This window comes from Acinonyx jubatus, chromosome B3, assembly GCF_027475565.1.
Source record: "Acinonyx jubatus isolate Ajub_Pintada_27869175 chromosome B3, VMU_Ajub_asm_v1.0, whole genome shotgun sequence".
NCBI lineage: Eukaryota > Metazoa > Chordata > Mammalia > Carnivora > Felidae > Acinonyx > Acinonyx jubatus.
The window spans coordinates 122,874,314-122,892,688 of record NC_069386.1 but is presented as its reverse complement, the minus strand read 5'-3'; the positions used below and the strand labels follow the sequence as shown (position 1 = coordinate 122,892,688).

The 18,375-nt window shown below is 35.0% G+C and overlaps 1 protein-coding gene across 11 annotated transcripts in view; it reads left to right on the top strand.

Moving 5' to 3' along the window:
* The window catches only part of CEP128 (centrosomal protein 128), a 376,215-nt gene that overhangs the window by 52,540 nt on the left and 305,300 nt on the right, over positions 1-18,375 (top strand). For 10 of the 11 annotated variants that reach the window (XR_008299569.1, XR_008299568.1, XR_008299570.1 and 7 more), the window contains one exon: positions 6,832-6,948. The exons of the other annotated variant lie outside the window; for it this stretch is intronic. Coding sequence is in view for 7 of the 10 variants with exons in the window: in XM_027066336.2 (XP_026922137.2) it covers positions 6,832-6,948 (117 nt within the window). In the remaining 3 variants the exon portion in view is untranslated. The remainder of the gene's footprint in view (positions 1-6,831; positions 6,949-18,375) is intronic. 11 annotated transcript variants of the gene reach the window in all.

Sequence of the window (18,375 nt, the reverse complement as noted above, 5' to 3'; positions counted from 1 at the left end):
TTATTGTGCGCTGGTTGAGTTGTTCATCTGCCAGTTCATCCCATCAAGTTGTGTTGCTACAGCTTGTTTTGTGTTTTCTGTAATTTCCTTTCAAAGTAAGGGTGTCACCTAAGTGAGGGCATCTCATACATCATGTGGGTGTATGTAGTCCTGATTGAGAAACAATTTCCTAATGCAAAACTTAACAATAATGTTGAATTTTAGAAGGTCTTCTGAAGGCCACATGATGTTTGCTTATAATTTGTACAAGGCTTAATATAGATTTTTGTGACTCACTTATTCCAATTGAAGTCAACATTTACACTTCATAACTGTTTGACATATTGTGTTGTATTTGTGAATTCATGATAGCATGCTGTCAGAGAAGATGCAGTTTTGTTATTTGAATGTTAAACTTCACAACATCTGCAGCTGTTTCCCATCTAGATTTAAGTTCAAAATACAATTACCAAAGTGAGACATGTTCACTGTGGAAAACTTTAAAATACTGTACAAATATAGAAAGAAAAACGAATGCCTGCCCTTATCTCCCACCAATTTCAGTTCTGTTGGTAACCATTGTTAATCACATTTATTGTACATTGTTCTAAGGTTACAGTTGCTTATCGTGCATTTTCTCAGTAACTAAAATTTATCTTAAAAGTTTACAGGACACAATTTTCTTTGAGAAGTACAAAGTATTGGTTCCTATCACACGTGCCAAGATCTGATTTGTTAATCCTTTGTGACTCATAGAATTTTGTTGGTTTAGTTTCTTTCTTTCATACTTCCCATTGGAAGGGAATAGTTATTGATTATAACATAATATTATGAAAAATATTTTCTGTTAAGACTTAATTTTGGTAATAATCAATATTGCATGGGCCTCATACCACAGGGAAATTTCAGCTTATTAGTTGTCTCCATTCTACCCATTTGAGTGTGATATGTGTATTTATTAAGTTTGATTATTCATGGAGTAAAAGTCTATTTTATTTTAGTTTTCTATAGGGCAGTAACTGTTTAAATTAAAAATGTTCATGTGGATCCAGTTTCTGCAAGAATTGGTCATTAATTGAACTTTGAGAAATCTGTCGACACCGCATTTAGGATGACATGGTTATTGCATAGATTACAGCAGCAGAATATATAACAAGTATTTACTGAAATGGATTTTAAACCAGCAGATATTGTTCAGGATATGAGGAATCAACATACTGAAAAGCCAGAATACAATCCCATAAACAGAATGCTTTTGCTTCTTTTACCTTCTTTCATTAAATGCTAACATTAAAAGACATTCTAATTTGTATTTTATTATTTTGCTGTTTTTATAACAGCAGATTTAGGGCTTTTTCAGATCTTAGTAATAAATTTAATTGTTTCATATCAACTCTGATATGTTACCTTTCCAAATTTTTTCTTGTGGTTGATTTTGAGTTTCATAGCATTGTGGTCTGAAAATATGGGTGGTATGATCTCGATCTTTCTGTACTTCTTGAGGGCTGATTTGTGTCTCAGTATGTGGTCTATTCTGGAGAACGTTCCATGTGCACTGGAGAAGAATGCATATTCTGCTGCTTTAGGATGAAATGTTCTGAATATATCTGTTAAGTCCATCTGGTCCAGTGTGTCATTCAAAGCCATTGTTTCCTTGTTGATTTTTTGACTAGATGATATGTTCATTGCTGTGAGCGGGGTGTTGAAGTCTGCTACTATTATGCTATTGCTATCAATGAGTTTCTTTATGTTTGTGATTAATTCAGTTATATATTTTGGTGCTTGCACATCTGATGCATAAATGCTTACAATTGTTAGGTCTCCTTGGTGGATAGCCCCCTTGATTATGATATAATGCCCTTCTGCATCTCTTGTTACAGTCTTTATTTTAAAGTCTAGATTGTCTGATATAAGTATGGCTACTCCGGCTTTCTTTTGTTGACCATTAGTATGATAGATGGTTCTCCATCCCCTTACTTTCAATCTGAAGGTGTCTGTATGTCTAAAGTGGGTCTCTTGTAAACAGCATATAGATGGCTCTTGTTTTCTTAAATATTCTGTTACCCTGTGTCTTTCGATTGGAGCATTGAGTCCATTGATGTTTAGAGTGAGTACGGAAAGATATGAATTTATTGCCATTATGATGCTTGTAGAGTTGGAGTTTCTGGTGGTGTTCTCTGGTCCTTTCTAGTCTTCGTTGATTTTGGTATGTATGTATGTATTTATTTATTAATATTTATTTATTTATTTATTTATTTTTCATCTTTTCTCCCCTCAGAAAGTCCCCCTTAGAATTTCTTGCAGGGCTGGTTTAGTGGTCACAGACTCCTTTAATTTTTCTTTGTCTGGGAAACTTTTTATCTCTCCTTCTATTTTGAATGACAGCCTTGCTGGATAAAGAATTCTTGGCTGCAGATTTTTCTGACTCAGCACATTGAATACATCCCACCACTCCTTTCTGGCCTGCCAAGTTTCTGTGGAGAGGTCTGCTGCAATCCTGATCTGTCTTCCCTTGTAGGTTGAGGACTTTTTTTCCCTTGCTGCTTTCATGATTCTCTCCTTGCCTGAGTATTTTGTGAATTTGATTATGATATAACTTGTTGATGGTTTTTGTTGAAACTAATGGGGGTCCTCTGTGCTTCCTGGATTTTGATGTCTGTGTTTTTCCGCAGGTTAGGAAAGTTTTCTGCCATGATTTGCTTACATAACCCTTCTACCCCTATTTCTCTCTCTTCCCCCCTATGATTCTGATGTTGTTCCTTTTTAATGAGTCACTGATTTCTCTAATTTTTAAATTGTGCTCTTTTGCCTTTATCTCCCTTTTTTTCTGCTTCATTATTCTCCATAAGTTTGTCCTCTATATCACTGATTCTCTGTTCTGCCTCGTCCATCCTTGCTGCTGCTGCATCCATCCGTGATTGCAGCTCAGTTATAGCATTTTTTACTTCATCGTGACCAGTTTTTACTTCTTTTATCTCTGCAGAAAGGGATTCTAATCTGTTTTTGACTCCAGCTACTATTCTTATTATCGTGATTCTAAACTCTGGTTCAGACATCTTGCTTGTATCTGCATTGGTTAAGTCCCTGGCTGTCATTTTGTCCTGCCATTTCTTTTGGGGTGAATTCCTTTGTTTCGTCATTTTGAAGGGAGAAAAGGAATTAATGAGGTAGAAAAAATTAAAGTAAAAAAATTAAAATTAAAAAAATATTAAAATTAAAAAATTAAAAACACACAAAAAGAATCGAATAAGTGATGCTAGATCCTAGGTGTGTTTTGGTCTGGGTGTTGAAAGTGGCTTGATAGATTAGAGAAAAAAGGGGAAAGAAGAAAAAAAAAGGAAATCATTTGAAAATTTGAAAAAATGAATACACTGAAGTAGACTAAAATGAAATGATGGACGTAAACTAGAACTTGGAAAAATTCACACAAAAGTAAAAAATATAGTAACAAAATTAAAGAAAAATATTTTTAGTAAAAGTGGAAAATCAAAGTGAATTATTTCTCTTTCTGTATTCAAGAAAGAGAAAAGAAATGAAAAAAAAATGAACAGATGGACCTGCTAACATACTGAAATACGACTGAAATTACTTCGTTTTACCCTGGATGTCAGACTATGAAGCACTTTATAGTCCATAAACTAAGCAGGTGGTGAGATTTCTGTTCTTGAAGAGTGAGGTTGGCCCATTTGGGCGGGGCTGAGTTTAACAGCTCAGTTCTCCAGTAGATGGTGCTGCTAGCCTACTGGAGTGGATTGTTGTGGCACTTGTAGGTGCATATGTGCATGTGTGGGAGTGGTGAAAATGGCATCACCCAGCTACCCAGTCTCTAGTATTGGAACTGTCTTCTCCTTGATCAGCAATCTCTCACCCGTCCTTTGTCTTCAGCTTTCATCCACTCCCTACTTTTACACTGTCCATGACTGAGCCCCAGGTTTTACCTCTCTCCCGAGTTTTGTCTCAGATGTGGCCATTTTCCCTGGCCCCTTACTTCTGAGGGACTGCAGCTTTGACCCGTTCTGCCCCTCTGCGGAGGGTCTCACCAAGCAATGGCTGAATGCTGGCCGCACCCAGGAAAATTCGCATTACTGTGCTGCTGACGAAGCCCATAGACTGTGGCCAGGGGCCCGCCGGCTCCGGAAAAAGTTCGTTAGATAGTGTAGCAGCAGCATTTCAGGGATTATGGAAAATCACAACACATATTTGGCACTAGTGTTCACCCTTAATGACCTTGTTCCAGGATCAGCGATGTTGCCGTTCTCTGGGGTCTGCTCGGCCCAGGTTGCCTCCCAGCCTTTAGCAAATGTCCTTCCAGCAGTGGAACTGCTTCTCCCTGTGTGGCTCAAGAACCTCCTGGACCCCACTCTTCTCCTGGGGATTTGCTGTTAACCAGAGCACTGCCACGTATTGAGCTGTGGAGTTGCAGACGATCTGCGGTCCCCCTGTTTATAGTCTTAATGGAATTTAAACCCTCTCCTTTCTCTTTTCTCCCTTTTTAGTTCAGTCCCTGTGGCTGTTTCCAATTTTCCACTTTCTCTCCATCTGCTTTTGTGGGGGGTGTTTTTCCTGTATTCTCCCCACCGTCTCTGTTCTCTCTCCACACTCAAAAGCACCTCTCTGCCCTCTGTGGCTTCTCTGTCCTCAAGTTCACTTCTCCACACTGTGTACCTTCTGACTTCTGTGGTTCAGGTTGTGCATATTGTTGTGTTAATCCTCAGATCACTTTTCTAGGTGTGCAGGATGGTATAGTGTTGGTCTGAGTGTATTTCATGGATGCGAGACACAATAACTTCCATGCTGTTCGTCCATCTTGGCTCCCTCTACATTCATTGTTTTAGAACTCTTTTTATCTTGTAAAACAAACTATACCCATTAAGTGCCAACCCCCCAAACTCCCGTTTTCTAGTCCCTGGACATCACCTTTCTACTTTCTGTCTGTATGAATTTCACTACTCCAGGTACCTCATATAAGTGGAGTGATACAGTATTTTTCTATTTGTGACTGGCTTATTTCACTTATCATAATGTCTCCAAGGTTTATCCATGTTGTAGCATGTGTAAGAATTTTATTCCTTTTTAAGACTTAATATTCCATTGTATTGTGTAAATCACATTTGGTCGATCTATTTATCTGTCAGGGGACACTTGGGTTGCTTCCATCTTTTGGCTATTGTGAATAATGCTGCTTATGAACATGGGTCTACAAATAACTCTTTAAGACCCTGCTTTCAATTCTTTTGAGTGTATGTCTAGAAATAGAACTGCTGGTAACTCTATTTTTATTTTTTAAGGAAGCAACTTACTGTTTTCCATAGGATCTGTACAATTTTATACTCCCACTAACAGTGTACCAGGGTTCCAGTTTCTCTCCAACACCTGTTATTTTCTGTTTTTTTTTTTTTTTAATTTTGTTGTTCTGTTTTTTTGGATAGCCATCCTAATAAGTGTGAGATGGTTCTGTATTATTTATTTTCTGATGAATGTTGCTATTAGTTACTTTTTACATTCATAGTGAATATAAAGGTATTTTAATTTTGTAAAAATTGCGTGAATTAACCTTTTGTTTTTTTAGTATTTATCCAATATTGTTTTCTGCTACAGTAGGTACTGCATTTATTTCAGATGCAGTAGTAAATTGTTAAATGGGACAAGGTTGATTACTAGGATAAATGAAAAGCTTAATGCTAAAGGATGTTTTGAGTTTTTAGTAAAGCACTGTGAATATCACAGTAAATATCTTAGTTGTTTTTAAGCAGTAGAAATTGGAAACCCAAGAATGATCATTCTTAATAAATAGTAACTGCTAAATTTTTTGGTAGGATATTTTTGTTCAGTGTTTATTGACAGATTAAACCTATATTGACCAATGTCTTTTTAAAAACCAACTTGATTTGAGCTATAATTTATCATAAAATTAATCTGCTTTATGTGTACAGTTCAGTGATTTTTAGTAAATGTACTGAGTTGTGCAACCATCACCATAATCCAGTTTACAACATTTCCATTGTCCCAGTAAAATTCCTTGTGACCAAGACCCTCCTGGCTATATAGAATTGTTGGCAAAAGATTTCTTATAATGAGCTGTATTGATTGCTTCTCTTAAATGAATCCAAATGTTTTCTATCCCTTGTATCCTGCTTCACCAAATATACATTGTCAAATAGGTAAATTTTATTTAGGGGTCTGTATAATGATACACATGAAATGTGTTTGAATTTGTACAACTTTTAGCAAGGAAAATCTTGCATCAGAGAAAGAAATTTTTTCATGTTTATTTTAGAGGGTCCCAATTAAACATTTTTCTGTTTGACTTTAGTTTTTGATCTTTTATAGCTGGTTTATTTTCAGTAGATCACAGTAGAAAAGATTGACAAGCTCATGAAAAACGCTTTTAATTATTTGCTGCTCATAGACATCAAAACCTTTCTAGGCAGGTCATGTTTATAGATAATTAAAATGAAAAAGAACTAAATAGATCAGTTTATCATTAATGGAGTAATAATGCAGTTGTTGGCAAACTTGGCATTTTCCTTCTAATTCACCAGAGGGCACTCTTTTCTAGTCTATTTTAACTCTGATCTTCTGATTATTATATTATACTTTGAAAGATTTAAGTCCTTCATTGGGTTCTAGGTCTGGATTATTTGGAGACTAATGATTGTTTTCTTCTGTAACTTTCAGTCAGTTTTTTTGTGATCTGCTTTATAATAAGCATCGTTAAAAAGGGCACTATAAACAAGCTATTCTTAAATGCTATATAGGCAGTAGTGTATGCGTCATGAAATATCTCTTCAATGTTGTCTTTTATTGCCTACTAGCTCTATCATGTCACTGTTTCTGTCTGTTGATGTTAAGGTTTCAGATCGGGTGGAACGACGGCTTCAGGAAATAGAGAGAGAGATGCGCACAGAAAGGGAGCTGGTGGAAAGACGGCAGGATCAACTGGGACTTATTTCTTTGCAGCTACAGGAGGTTTGTAAAAAAAATACCTTCTCAGAGAGTAAATCTTAAGTTTGGTAATTACTTAGCTGCTGTTAAAATGATTAGAGTTCCTTGGTTGTTGCATGTGGCAGTATATTTCATTCCATATAAGAAATATAGCATATAGTTTGCATAGTTCAGTGTGAAGAAGACAGCCCTACCTGGTTCAAACCCAAAGTCTGCTGCTTGCTAGCTTTGTGACCTTGAGCAAGTTCCTTAGTTTGTCTGGGCTCATTTTCTCTGTGGAAAGTGGAAATAATAATAGTTTTTACCTAATCAGGTTTTTACCTAATGTAGTATCTGGCATGTATTCAAAATGTTAACTGAAAGTATTATTATTCTGATAAATTTTCCTTGGCATGAACTAGACCAGGGGTCAGCAAACTATGGCCAATGGGTCAAATGTGGCCCACTGCGTATTTTTGTAAATAAAGTTTTATTGGAACAAGCTGTTCCATTCTTACTATTTGTGGAAGGTGGTGTTTATTTTGTTCTTTGTTTTTATTTTAAAACACCGTGGCAGCATTGAGGAGTTGTAAAAGAAACCATCTGACCCACAAAGCCTGAAGTATTGACTGTCTGGTCCATTTATAAAAGTTTGCCAACCCCTAGACTGGACTATGGTCAAACCATTTCAAAATTGAGATCACTTACCTTTCAGGTATCTTTTGAAATTTCAGACTTATGAGGGCATTGAAAAAATTACAACAAAGGACTTCTGTATACTCATTACCTAGATTCTCCCAATATTCACGTTTTACCTGAAGAAATTCACATTTTACTTGTTTTATCATTATATATGTATGTATGTTATAATAATCATAATAATGTAAAATAATTATTTTTATTAGATACGATTTTTTTGAGCTGGTTGCAGACACGATGTAAATACTTACATAGCTAAATAATAAGGTGTGTACATTCTCTTCCATAATCACAGGAAATTAATTTTGGATCAATACTATGATATAATCTATAGTTTTTTTTTTTTTTTAAATAACCTATAGTTTTTATTCAAATTTTGCTACTAACATCCTTTTCTGGTCCAGGGTACAGTACAGGGTCACATATGGCATGTGACCATCATGTCTCTTCGGTCTGGAACAGTTTTTTCAATTTTTCTTTTTTGTCATGACCGTGACAACTTTGCAGAGTACTGGCCAGTTATTTTGTAGAATGCCTTTCTTTTTGGTTTTTTGATGTTGCCTCATGACTAAATTCAGGTTATGTACTTTTGGCAGGAAATCCAGAGAATTGGTATTTCACTTTTCCCAGGATATCTTACTAGGAGGCATGTAATGTCCATTTGTCCCTTTACCAGTAAAAATGGAACATTTGGTTGAGGTGTTATCTGCCAGGTTTCTTCACTGTAAATTTTACTATTAGGCCTTTTTAATTATTTATTTTATGGGGAGATTCTTAGAAACTTGGAAATAGCTTATATCTTATCATACTTTTACCCACAGATGTTAACATTTATTAATATTCTCTCTTGAAACAGTTAAAACTCCTAAGTGATGCTAAATGGTGATATTTTTTTTTTTTTTGCACATTGCATCATTTTTTCTACATTTATGAATTGGATTCCTACTGTGTGGAAGGGCTTTGCTTTTTCTCTTAATGTTGGTGTAGATTTGTGAATTCTCACTATATTACATTAGTGATGTTTTATTACTATCATTGTAGAAAATTAATTTGTTGAAATTCCCTTTAAATGTGTCTTAGATCTATACATAAAGTATAAAAAATTAAAACAAGAAAACTTAAAAATTAAAAAAATGATTTCTTTCTTCTTTACAAAATGGTTTTCTCTAAAAATGGTGTTCTACAAATGCACTTATGTGTGCATGAACATCACTAACCCTTATAAATTGATGGATTAAAATTTTTTCCTAAGTATTAGGAGACACTGCCAATTGAAAATTAGGAGCAAAAAGTGCAACCTTAAATTATAATGTAAGCTGACAGAAAAATCTACTTTTGTTTTCTAAAGTTCCGTTTTTCTCCGTTTCACAAAAGGAGGCATACCCTTGTTAGTTGGTAATTACTTTGAAGAGGATACTTTGTTGAATAATTAGATACAGCATGTGGGTAGCCTTTTTTTTAAAACCTTGATTTTTATACATTTGTTCTCAAAGCAAATTGCATCTGGTGAGCTTAAGAATAGTACTGAAGAGACAATTGTTCTTTTTTACAAGAGAAAATTAGAGAAATTTTCTGTACTTATTTTCCTCTTTCTTTGCAGAATGCACAAAATTACAAAGAAAGAAGGAGAGGAAGATTGCTTCCCACCCCTATTCTTGAGAAACCAGAGCCTGAATATTTGCATTGTAATTGTCAATTTGACTAAAAGCTTGAGTTGTGATTTGGAATTCCATCTCTGACAATACAATAGAGGATCACTATTGATGAGAAATGTTTAATTTCATATTTTGTCACTTTAAGTGGTGACCTATATGCTTTTAAAAGGTGGTTTTGGATTAAACAATGCAGTGGAAGCTGGAAAGGATTAATTTAGGCTGATACGTTTTCCTACTCCCAAGTTAAGTGGCTTAGGCTGTTCTGGAAAGGTCATGTTTAAGGAGAGGAAACACTTTGCTTTTTGTTCAATATTAAAAAACACTTTTGCAAATACCTGTACTGTACGATCATAGTAATTGATATATTTTGTTTCTGGCTGTGGTGAGAAAATGAAAGTATAGGTGAGTAAGGAGGCCTGATTTTAGCCACTGTGCTCTTCTGCCTCCTTAAAATGTATAATTCAATCTTGGTGAATATTATGACATTTAAAAATTGTTAAGAGATTAGGAGTATTCATTAAAAATTCCAGGATGTCAGAGATTTCTAGGTATAATGTCATATTACAGCAAGGCAATATGTAGTTTTGGTTAAAACCTGCTTCTTTTTAGTGATCTAATGAGGTCCTTAGAACTTTATTCCCATTTAATGAAAAACACAGTATTAATCATTGGAAATAGTTTGAGAACGACACTCTCCTCTTCTTGTTTAGAGGTCTTAAGAAGGAATTGTTCACTTTTTAATGTGTATGTGTGTTTTTCCCCCTCCTGGTCTAAGCATGTGAGCTGTGGACACTCTGGAATCTACTCCCTTTATTAAGTGTCAGCTACTCATGTCCTACTGATGTCACGTGAATGTCAGTTTTTCTTAACTTGGTAAGGACCTTCACTGGCCTTCAGACTTCATATTTTAAACTATGTTGTTTTGGGATCTCAGTAGAGGCCTTTTTAGAGAGGTGAATATTTCATATTGTGCAGTAAATATTCTTTTTATATATCTTTTTAAAATTTTGAATGGTTATTCTAGTACTCTGAACTTTTATTAATCAAATTCAAATATTGTTCAGCCTATAACCCTCGGTCTTTCCTTGTCAAACCAGTATGCAAACAATAAAATATTTGTTTAATGTTTATCATATTACAAACTCTTAGTAAGCTAACTTTGATTAGTTAAATATAGTGGAGTGGGGTTGGCATGGTGAGTGTTAGGGTCACAAATGAGGTCTTTAGAAGTAAGCTCAAGTCAAAGCTTTTTCTTTTTTGCAGGCCCCAAAATAACATAAGATCCTAGATAAAATTTCTAACTCTTGGCTATGGCATCTTGGGAATTCCTGACTTGTTTTTTTTTTTTTTTTTTTTTTTTTCCTGTTTCTTGTAAATTGATTGTTATTTCTCCATCTTCATTTGAATTACTTAAAACAAAATACATGAGACAAATGCTGGGTGCATATTTGTAAATGCTTCTCAGATCATTTCGTAGAATATAAAGTGCTAGCTTTCCCACTTACCCCACCAGTAATATTCCATGCTTGCTGATGATCTTGGGGGAATCAGGTGCCTCAAGGTTTAAAGGTGCTTTGTGGAGAAGCCTGTGGGGGAAGGTAAAGGATGGAATCTTAATTGAAGATGGTGAAGATTAGTGGGGAATTGTTAGTGTAAGATGGGAGTCCAGCTCAGTGGTTTTTCAGTCTGTCTGTCTATGGGAAACCAGATTATGTGAGCCTCATCAGTAACATTAAAGTCATGTACAGAAAAATTAAAGTGATTGATAGATTTCTTTTCAATATTTTTCTTCATCTTTTGGCATTCGTACCAATTGTGAAAAACTAATGAAGAAATAGCTGTTTGTTCCTTCCCAGAAATGTCATTGGGGCTCCAGAGATGCTGAGTAATATGGATACTTCACCTAAGAAAAGCCTTGGGTACAGTTTATAAATGTATTTAGTTTGGACTCATTAAGGGAGAAGCTTCTAAGGAAGCCAAGAATGTTTTCTTAATGTCCTTTTAATAGCTTTAGCATCTCCCTTGAGACTTCTGTGTCAATTCAGAGGAGAACCTAGTCAGGCAAATGTTCTAACGTGCCCCTCATTAACCCTTTCCTTTCAAGGCTCCCCTACTCCGGTTTGAAACCACAGGGGCCTTTCTAAGGCTGGTTGATTTTGAACTCCCCTTCACTTATCTTTCTAGGGCTGAATTGCATAACTTTTGCATGGCACTTTATCCTCTAATGTTGGCATAGTCTGTGCCCCCACATTTTCACATGTTTATTTCTTAGTACACACTTCCCTTACCCCATTAATGTTATTAGATGCCTTTTATATAAATGTCGGTTCAATCATCCTGACTTTGACCATCCCAGTAGCCTTCTTGGGCTTTGAGAAAGACCAGTAGAATTTACAAGCAAACAGGAATGTAAAATACAAGTTCCGTGGAAAGCTCAGAAGATGTACTGTATTTTCCCAGTCCCTGGGACATGAGTTCTAGAATGCAGTCCTTTTCAGGCCCAGGTGACTGGGGGGGGGGGGGGGGGGGGGGAGGGGGGGATGTGGTAAGCAGAGAATAACACAGTAAGGGTGACATTTGGGGCCTTCAGACTGCCAAGGGCCTGAGAGCACTGAGTATCACAAAAGCACAACTACATGTGTACTATTCTGTAGGAAAATGTGTGTAGCTGGGGGAAATTCAAAAATTCTTGCTCTAGTGTGTATTCTTTATGGAGTGGAGCTGTTTGTGTGGGATAAATCTGAGCCTTATTTTAAGCCATGGTTTTTATTCCATAAACCCGGATCCCATCAACTATTTTTCTCCTTTTACAGACATGGCTTTTTTCTCCTCACTATTCAGCTTCTAGTGATATATTTCACATGAGGTTTTTTTGTCTCAGGTCATTACTAATTACTATTGCTATTACTATTTTTATTAAATATTAAACATTTATTAATGTATTTATTAAATATTTTATTAGTATTTTGTATAAATATGTTATTAAATATGGAAAGTAACCACATTTAATAAATGTATAACTGATGTGATCATATCATAAATGCTCATGCATTCTTTTTAATGTAGCTTTATTTATTTGTTTGGCTCATTCCCCTATCTCTTATGTGTTCTCTCGTTATCAACCATTAATCCTACTCACTAAGAAAAAGGAACCAGTGTAAACATGTGGAAGAGATCCCTTTATATTTTCCCTAATTATTGCTCTTAATTGTCCTAGACAGACATCTGTGGACCATATTACTCCTTTGCATGTATAGGATTTTTTGTATATTTTATCTTGATAAAATGGGATCACATTATATATATGTACATTCTGCATTTTGCTTTTTCCTCCCACCAATACTTCCTGGAAATTCCTTGAACTAGCTGATGTGGTTCAAACTTAATCTTTTATTACCACGGTTGGATTTTTATCATAATAGAGGTTATAAGATTATTTTTTCAGAAGGTTCCAACCTTTTACATTTCTGTTCATGAAATGGTTGAGAATGGCCCTTTTCTCTCCATTCTCTTTAATATTTGCCAGGCTCCTGGGTATAAAGCATTAACTCATTTTTATGTTTATTTGCATTTCCCTATTAGTGAACTTGAACATCTTTTCACATATTTGTCGGCAGTTTGCATTTGTGCCCGTACAGATAGCTTGCTTATCACTGCTCATTTGGAAATACTGGATTGCTTGTGTTTTCCCTCAGGAATTTTACTTTTTTAATGACAGGAGGAAGGAATCTGTGTTGTTTTTTATGTGACTAATGAGTTGCCTCAACATCATTTTTGAATAATTTGTTCTTTCCCCTCTGATTTAAATGCTACTTCTGTTATATATCTAGCTCCCCATGGTGTCTGTCTGGTTCTATATACTTTTGTATTGATCTGTTTGTCTATCCCCGAACTGATAGCATTTTGTCTTCATTATTATAGCTTTCATTATATCTTGGTAAATGATAATGAAAATCTCTTGTCATGTTCCATGAAAAATACTGCTGGCATTTTGATTGTAATTGCACTGAATATATAGATTAATTTGGAGAGGTATTTTCTAATGTTCTTCCGTAATGTTTTATAATTTTATAGAAAGGTCTTATACATTTTTGTTAGAGTTATTCCCAGGTATCTTAGGGTTTTCCTTTCTATTGTGAATGGAATATTTTCTTTTATTACATCTCTGATTGGTTATTTAGAATATGTAGGAGTATAGTTGGTTTTATATGTGGCTTTTGTATGCAATGCTTTTGCTTAATGATCTTATTTTCTAATTTGTTAGCAACCTTCATGTATTACTATCATGTACTATATTTTGTGTAGATAATCATATATAAAATGAAAGGCAGTTTAGTCTCTAACTTTATTCATTTTTTTTGTCATTGCTTTATTGCACTGGCTAGAAACTCAAGTGCAATATTGAATAGAAACAAAGATAGCAAGAATTTTTGCTTTGTTCCTATTTTTATAGGAATGCTTCCAAAGTGTTAAAGTGTTTCATATTGTTTGCTTCTGTTTTTCTTTTTTTTCAGTGCTGTCCTTTATCAGATTAAGAGCATTGCCTTCTATTCATAGGTTTTCAAGAAGTTTTTTGTTTGTTTGTTTCTTAAAAATCATAATGTGTTCTGGAATTTATTAAATACTCTTGCTGCTTGCTGTATTTCTCTTTTGATATTGAAATGTGAATGTTACCAATGAATTTTGACCCCTCCTAGCACTTGTTTATTTGGTCAAAATGTGTTGATTCTTATACATTGCTGAGTTAATTTGCTAGCGTTTTCTTAGGATTTTTATCTTTATGTTTATGATTGAGGGCTTATAATTTTCTTTGTACTTGTCTTCTTGGATTTGGAAGCAAGGTTACATTAACCTCATAAAATGAATTTGTAGATTCCTTCTTTTTCTATTTCCTGGCTCTGTTTAAGAGAGAGATTGTCTATTTCTTGAATGTTTGTTAAAACTCACCCATAAAACCATTTATACCTGTTATTTTTTTGGTTGCCTGAGGTTTTCAATTTCTTCCTTTCCCTTTCTTCCTTTTTCTCTTTCTTTCTTTCTTTCTTTCTTTCTTTCTTTCTTTCTTTCTTTCTTTCTTTCTTTCTTTCTTTCTTTCTTTCTTTCTTGGTTTATATAGCCTTTTTACTTGTTAAGTCAGTTTGGTAATTCATGATTTTATATGTTATCCATTTTGCCTGTATTTTGAAATTAATTTTAAAAAGCAATCATAGGGGGCACCTGGGTGGCTCAGTCGGTTAAGTGTCTAACCCTTCGTTTTGGCTCAGGTCATGAGTTTGAGCACTGAGTTGGGCTGTATACTGACTGTGGAGCCTGCTGGAGATTCTCTCTCTCTCTCTCTCTCTCTCTCTCTCTCTCTCTCTCTCACTCTCACTCTGCCCCTCCCCAGCTCCCACATGGACTCTCTTTATCTCTCTCTCAAAATAAATAAACTTAAAAAAAAAAAAGCAATCATAGCTCTGATTTATTATTTTTAAATCTTTCTCTGAAGCTATTACTCTTTTGCTTTAGTGTTATTTAGTTATTCCTTTTTCCTTTTTCATTATTAGTCTTGCTAGATATTATGATTATTAGTTTTCATTTTGACTAGCTTTATTACTCCATCACTTCTGTTTTAACTCTATTACTTTTTTCAAACTTTTTTGTTTAATTTTTTAGGATAATTGTTTCATTTTTTAGACTTGCAAGTTAGAAACATTAGTTGATCTGGTTTTCAAAATTAATACTGAAAATTCAAGAAATTACCATATGTTTTGATATGCTGTTCTTTTTTTGTTTTTGTTTTTGATGGCTGGTTTAGTCAGTTTACACTTATTAATTGATGCATTTGGAAATTTTTTTAAATCATTTTATGTTTTTTTAAAAATATTTCTTTCCTTTCCTTTCCTTTCCTTTCCTTTCCTCTCCTCTCCTCTCCTCTCCTCTCCTCTCCTCTCCTCTCCTCTCCTCTCCTCTCCTCTCCTCCTCCTCTCCTCCTCCTCTCCTCCTCCTCTCCTCCTCCTCTCCTCCTCCTCTCCTTCTCCTCTCCTCTCCTCTCCCCCTTCTTTTTTGTTTGGTACTGGATTGAAATGTATATTCATTCTAATACTTCTGGCTCTAAAGCTGTAGATTATATTTCTATTTTTTAGATGGTTATTCTCAAATTTTAACCATTACATCTATAACTACAAATTATTCTAAGAAATCTGTGCTCTAAGCATAGTGATGTCCTCTCAGTGTCTTATCAGAACATTTTTCTTCTGACCCTCAGCAAACTTCTCTCTCCTTATCCTTGAGGTTTCATCGTTGTCTCCTCTTCAGGAGGCTCTGTTCCCTCCTTCCCTCTCTTTTCTAAAAAAGCTCTTTTCTGCCCCAGTTTTTTTCTTTTTTATCAAATTACTTGAGCTTTTCATAGCACTTAAAAACCGCCTGTAGTTGTATATTTGTTTACTTATATTATGGTATGTCTCCACCACTAAAACGGGAACTCTGTTAGCAGGAACTTTGTCCATCACGCCTGTTTTCCGGGGCATGTAGTGCTGTGTGTTTCCCACAGCAGTCATTCCGTGAGTACTTGTTGAAGGGATGACCGTTGTTTTCACACAGGAGTGACCGTTTAGCTATATGTAGCACACTTGGTTAAAAAAACTTTTTTTTTTTTTCCTTTCAGGTTTGTCTACGTTGTATTTTCCCACTGCTCTTATTTCTGCAGAGAACAAAGTAAATGCTAACAGATTTTAACTTCTTTGAAGTTGAATATATAATAGTCTAAGTGATTTAACTGGAATCTCACAAACATTCTTCAAGAATTCAGACCATCACAATTAAATTCTCACTTTTTAGAGTATGTTGATATGGTGGTTTACTGTTTTTCAAATTGTGTTGAGAACTTAGGACAGCTAGGTTACTGGTTTCTTAATGTAAAACCGACAAAATTAGAAAAAAAATTAGACTAGAACTGCTCAGATACATGAATTCTGAAATTAAGACTTTAAAATATTAGTTACAGATTTCTGAAACAGTGTTGATTTGGCTGTGTGGATATGAATGAACTGATTCTTCATGGAGTTGTTCCCATTTGGGGTCACTACCAGAGGCTGATTGGCTTTGATTTGGGAACATAGCAAATAATGGACAGAAAAGAGATACATTATTTTTCTTTTTAATTTTCAGAACTTTTGAAAGTTCTTTCAATATAGATTTTTCACATAATTTACACTAAATGTGTCAAATGTAGATGATAAAAGTCTTAGGAGGATACTCAAAAATAGGAAATTACTGCATGTTTTTGACCACTAGTCGTCAGTATTGAACCATCAATTGTGACCAAGCAGGCATCCTTGGTTAAAGTTGCTAAACTTTCTTGGAAAATGATTATAATACATGTATCTCTACTATTAGGACTCCCTGAAAGTATACTTGGCACAGACAGTACAACTGAAAAATAATGTAATTATTTAACTTTTGTTATTTGAAAATTTACATTTGAAACAGTGTTGCTTTTTACTGTTGAAAAATAAAATATGACGCATTGAGTATTATATATTAAGACATCTGTTATATTTACCACTAAAACTATCATTTCTATGCCTTTTGTTGGAGTTTCTTTCATGCTTCCCATTTAGGGTTACAGTTTTTCCCTCTCTCACTCCGTCCCTATGTGGAAAAAGTCTTTTTACTTCTAGTAAAACAATGAGAGACTGTAATTTGATATGAGAGTTATTCCACTGGAATCATGTATTCTCGTGCCCTTTTCCATGGTTCATGTATCTAATATGTATAGAAATGTGCCAAAGATGCACTTTCTCTAAATTTTTATCTTCTATAGATCCAAACTTTCTCCTAATTATTGTTTTCGTTTCCTTAATAATCACTGCCTTTGCAATCTGTTGTCTACCCAACCTAGTTACAGTCATTTTCCACTGTTCTAATGCTGTTTGATCTTTCCTCTGTGTAATCTGTTTGTGTTTCTTTACCTGGCAGAAAAGCATTTTTTATAGCTCTATTATGACTCATTGCATTCCTAGTTAATTTACCTTTGTATTGAGTACTCATGATCCTTTTTTCTTTTTGTAAATACTGAAGCTGTGGTATTCATTATTTATTGCCCAAGAAATGGGAATCTGCTTAGAGTTTCCTAATATATCTTTGTCCATCTTATGGCCAAGTTAGAACAGTATTTACACCTCTAACTTTATTATGTAGTCATTTGATGGGCCTTGTATGGCAGTGAGGAAAAGTTGTGTGATTTCATATTTTTATCTGAGATTGAGATCCTGAAGCATTGTTATCCACTGTCAGTCTTGGATGGGAATCCTGTTAGAGGAGTGCTGTGATTCAGAGCCACAAAGACTTGGGCAGATGTGGGTTGCTGGAGCTCCATTTCCTGTTCTTTCCTCTCCTGACCTGAGAACTTGTACAGAAGGTGCTAAATTACATCTTTTTGTGTGATTTGTCCTAGTAAGTAGCTCCTATGATTGATACAAAGATGGATACTCATCTTGACAACAAAAACAATTTTAATTTTATATTTAAAAATTTTTATGTGGTTCTTTTCTGTCCCTTCCTTTGCATTTCTCTCATCTTTCGCATCCAGTCCATCATTAAATTCTGTCTAATTTAAATTCTATTTTAAAAAGTACATTCTGAATTGGTAACTGCTCATCTCCTCTACTACTATACTTTCATCTATCCTCTTGTCTCTGTTTTCTCCTGCTTGGGCTGGTGTAGAAGCCCCCTTGTTTCCATTCTTAGCTTCTTACAGTCTTTTCCCCACAGAATCAGATAGTGCCATGTCATTCTCTCTGAACCCTTCAATGGTTTGTTTATCATCCTCAGAATGAAATGTGAAGTCCTCAACCTACAAGACCCCTCTGATAGGGTTTCTACATGCCCCCTCACCCTAATTCTCTGTCATTCTTCGTGTCCACTGTAGGCCAACGACACTGTTGCTTTTCCACAGCCAGGCACCCTCCTGCTCTTGGACATTTGCACTTTCCATTTCCATAGCCAGGAATTTTCAACTCTGAAAGCAGTTGCGTTGTTTACCCTTATGTCATTCAGAGCCCTACTTCAGCAAGGCCTTATTAACTATCCTAGATAAAATACCCTTTCCTCACTCTTGAGGCCCTTATGTTGTCGT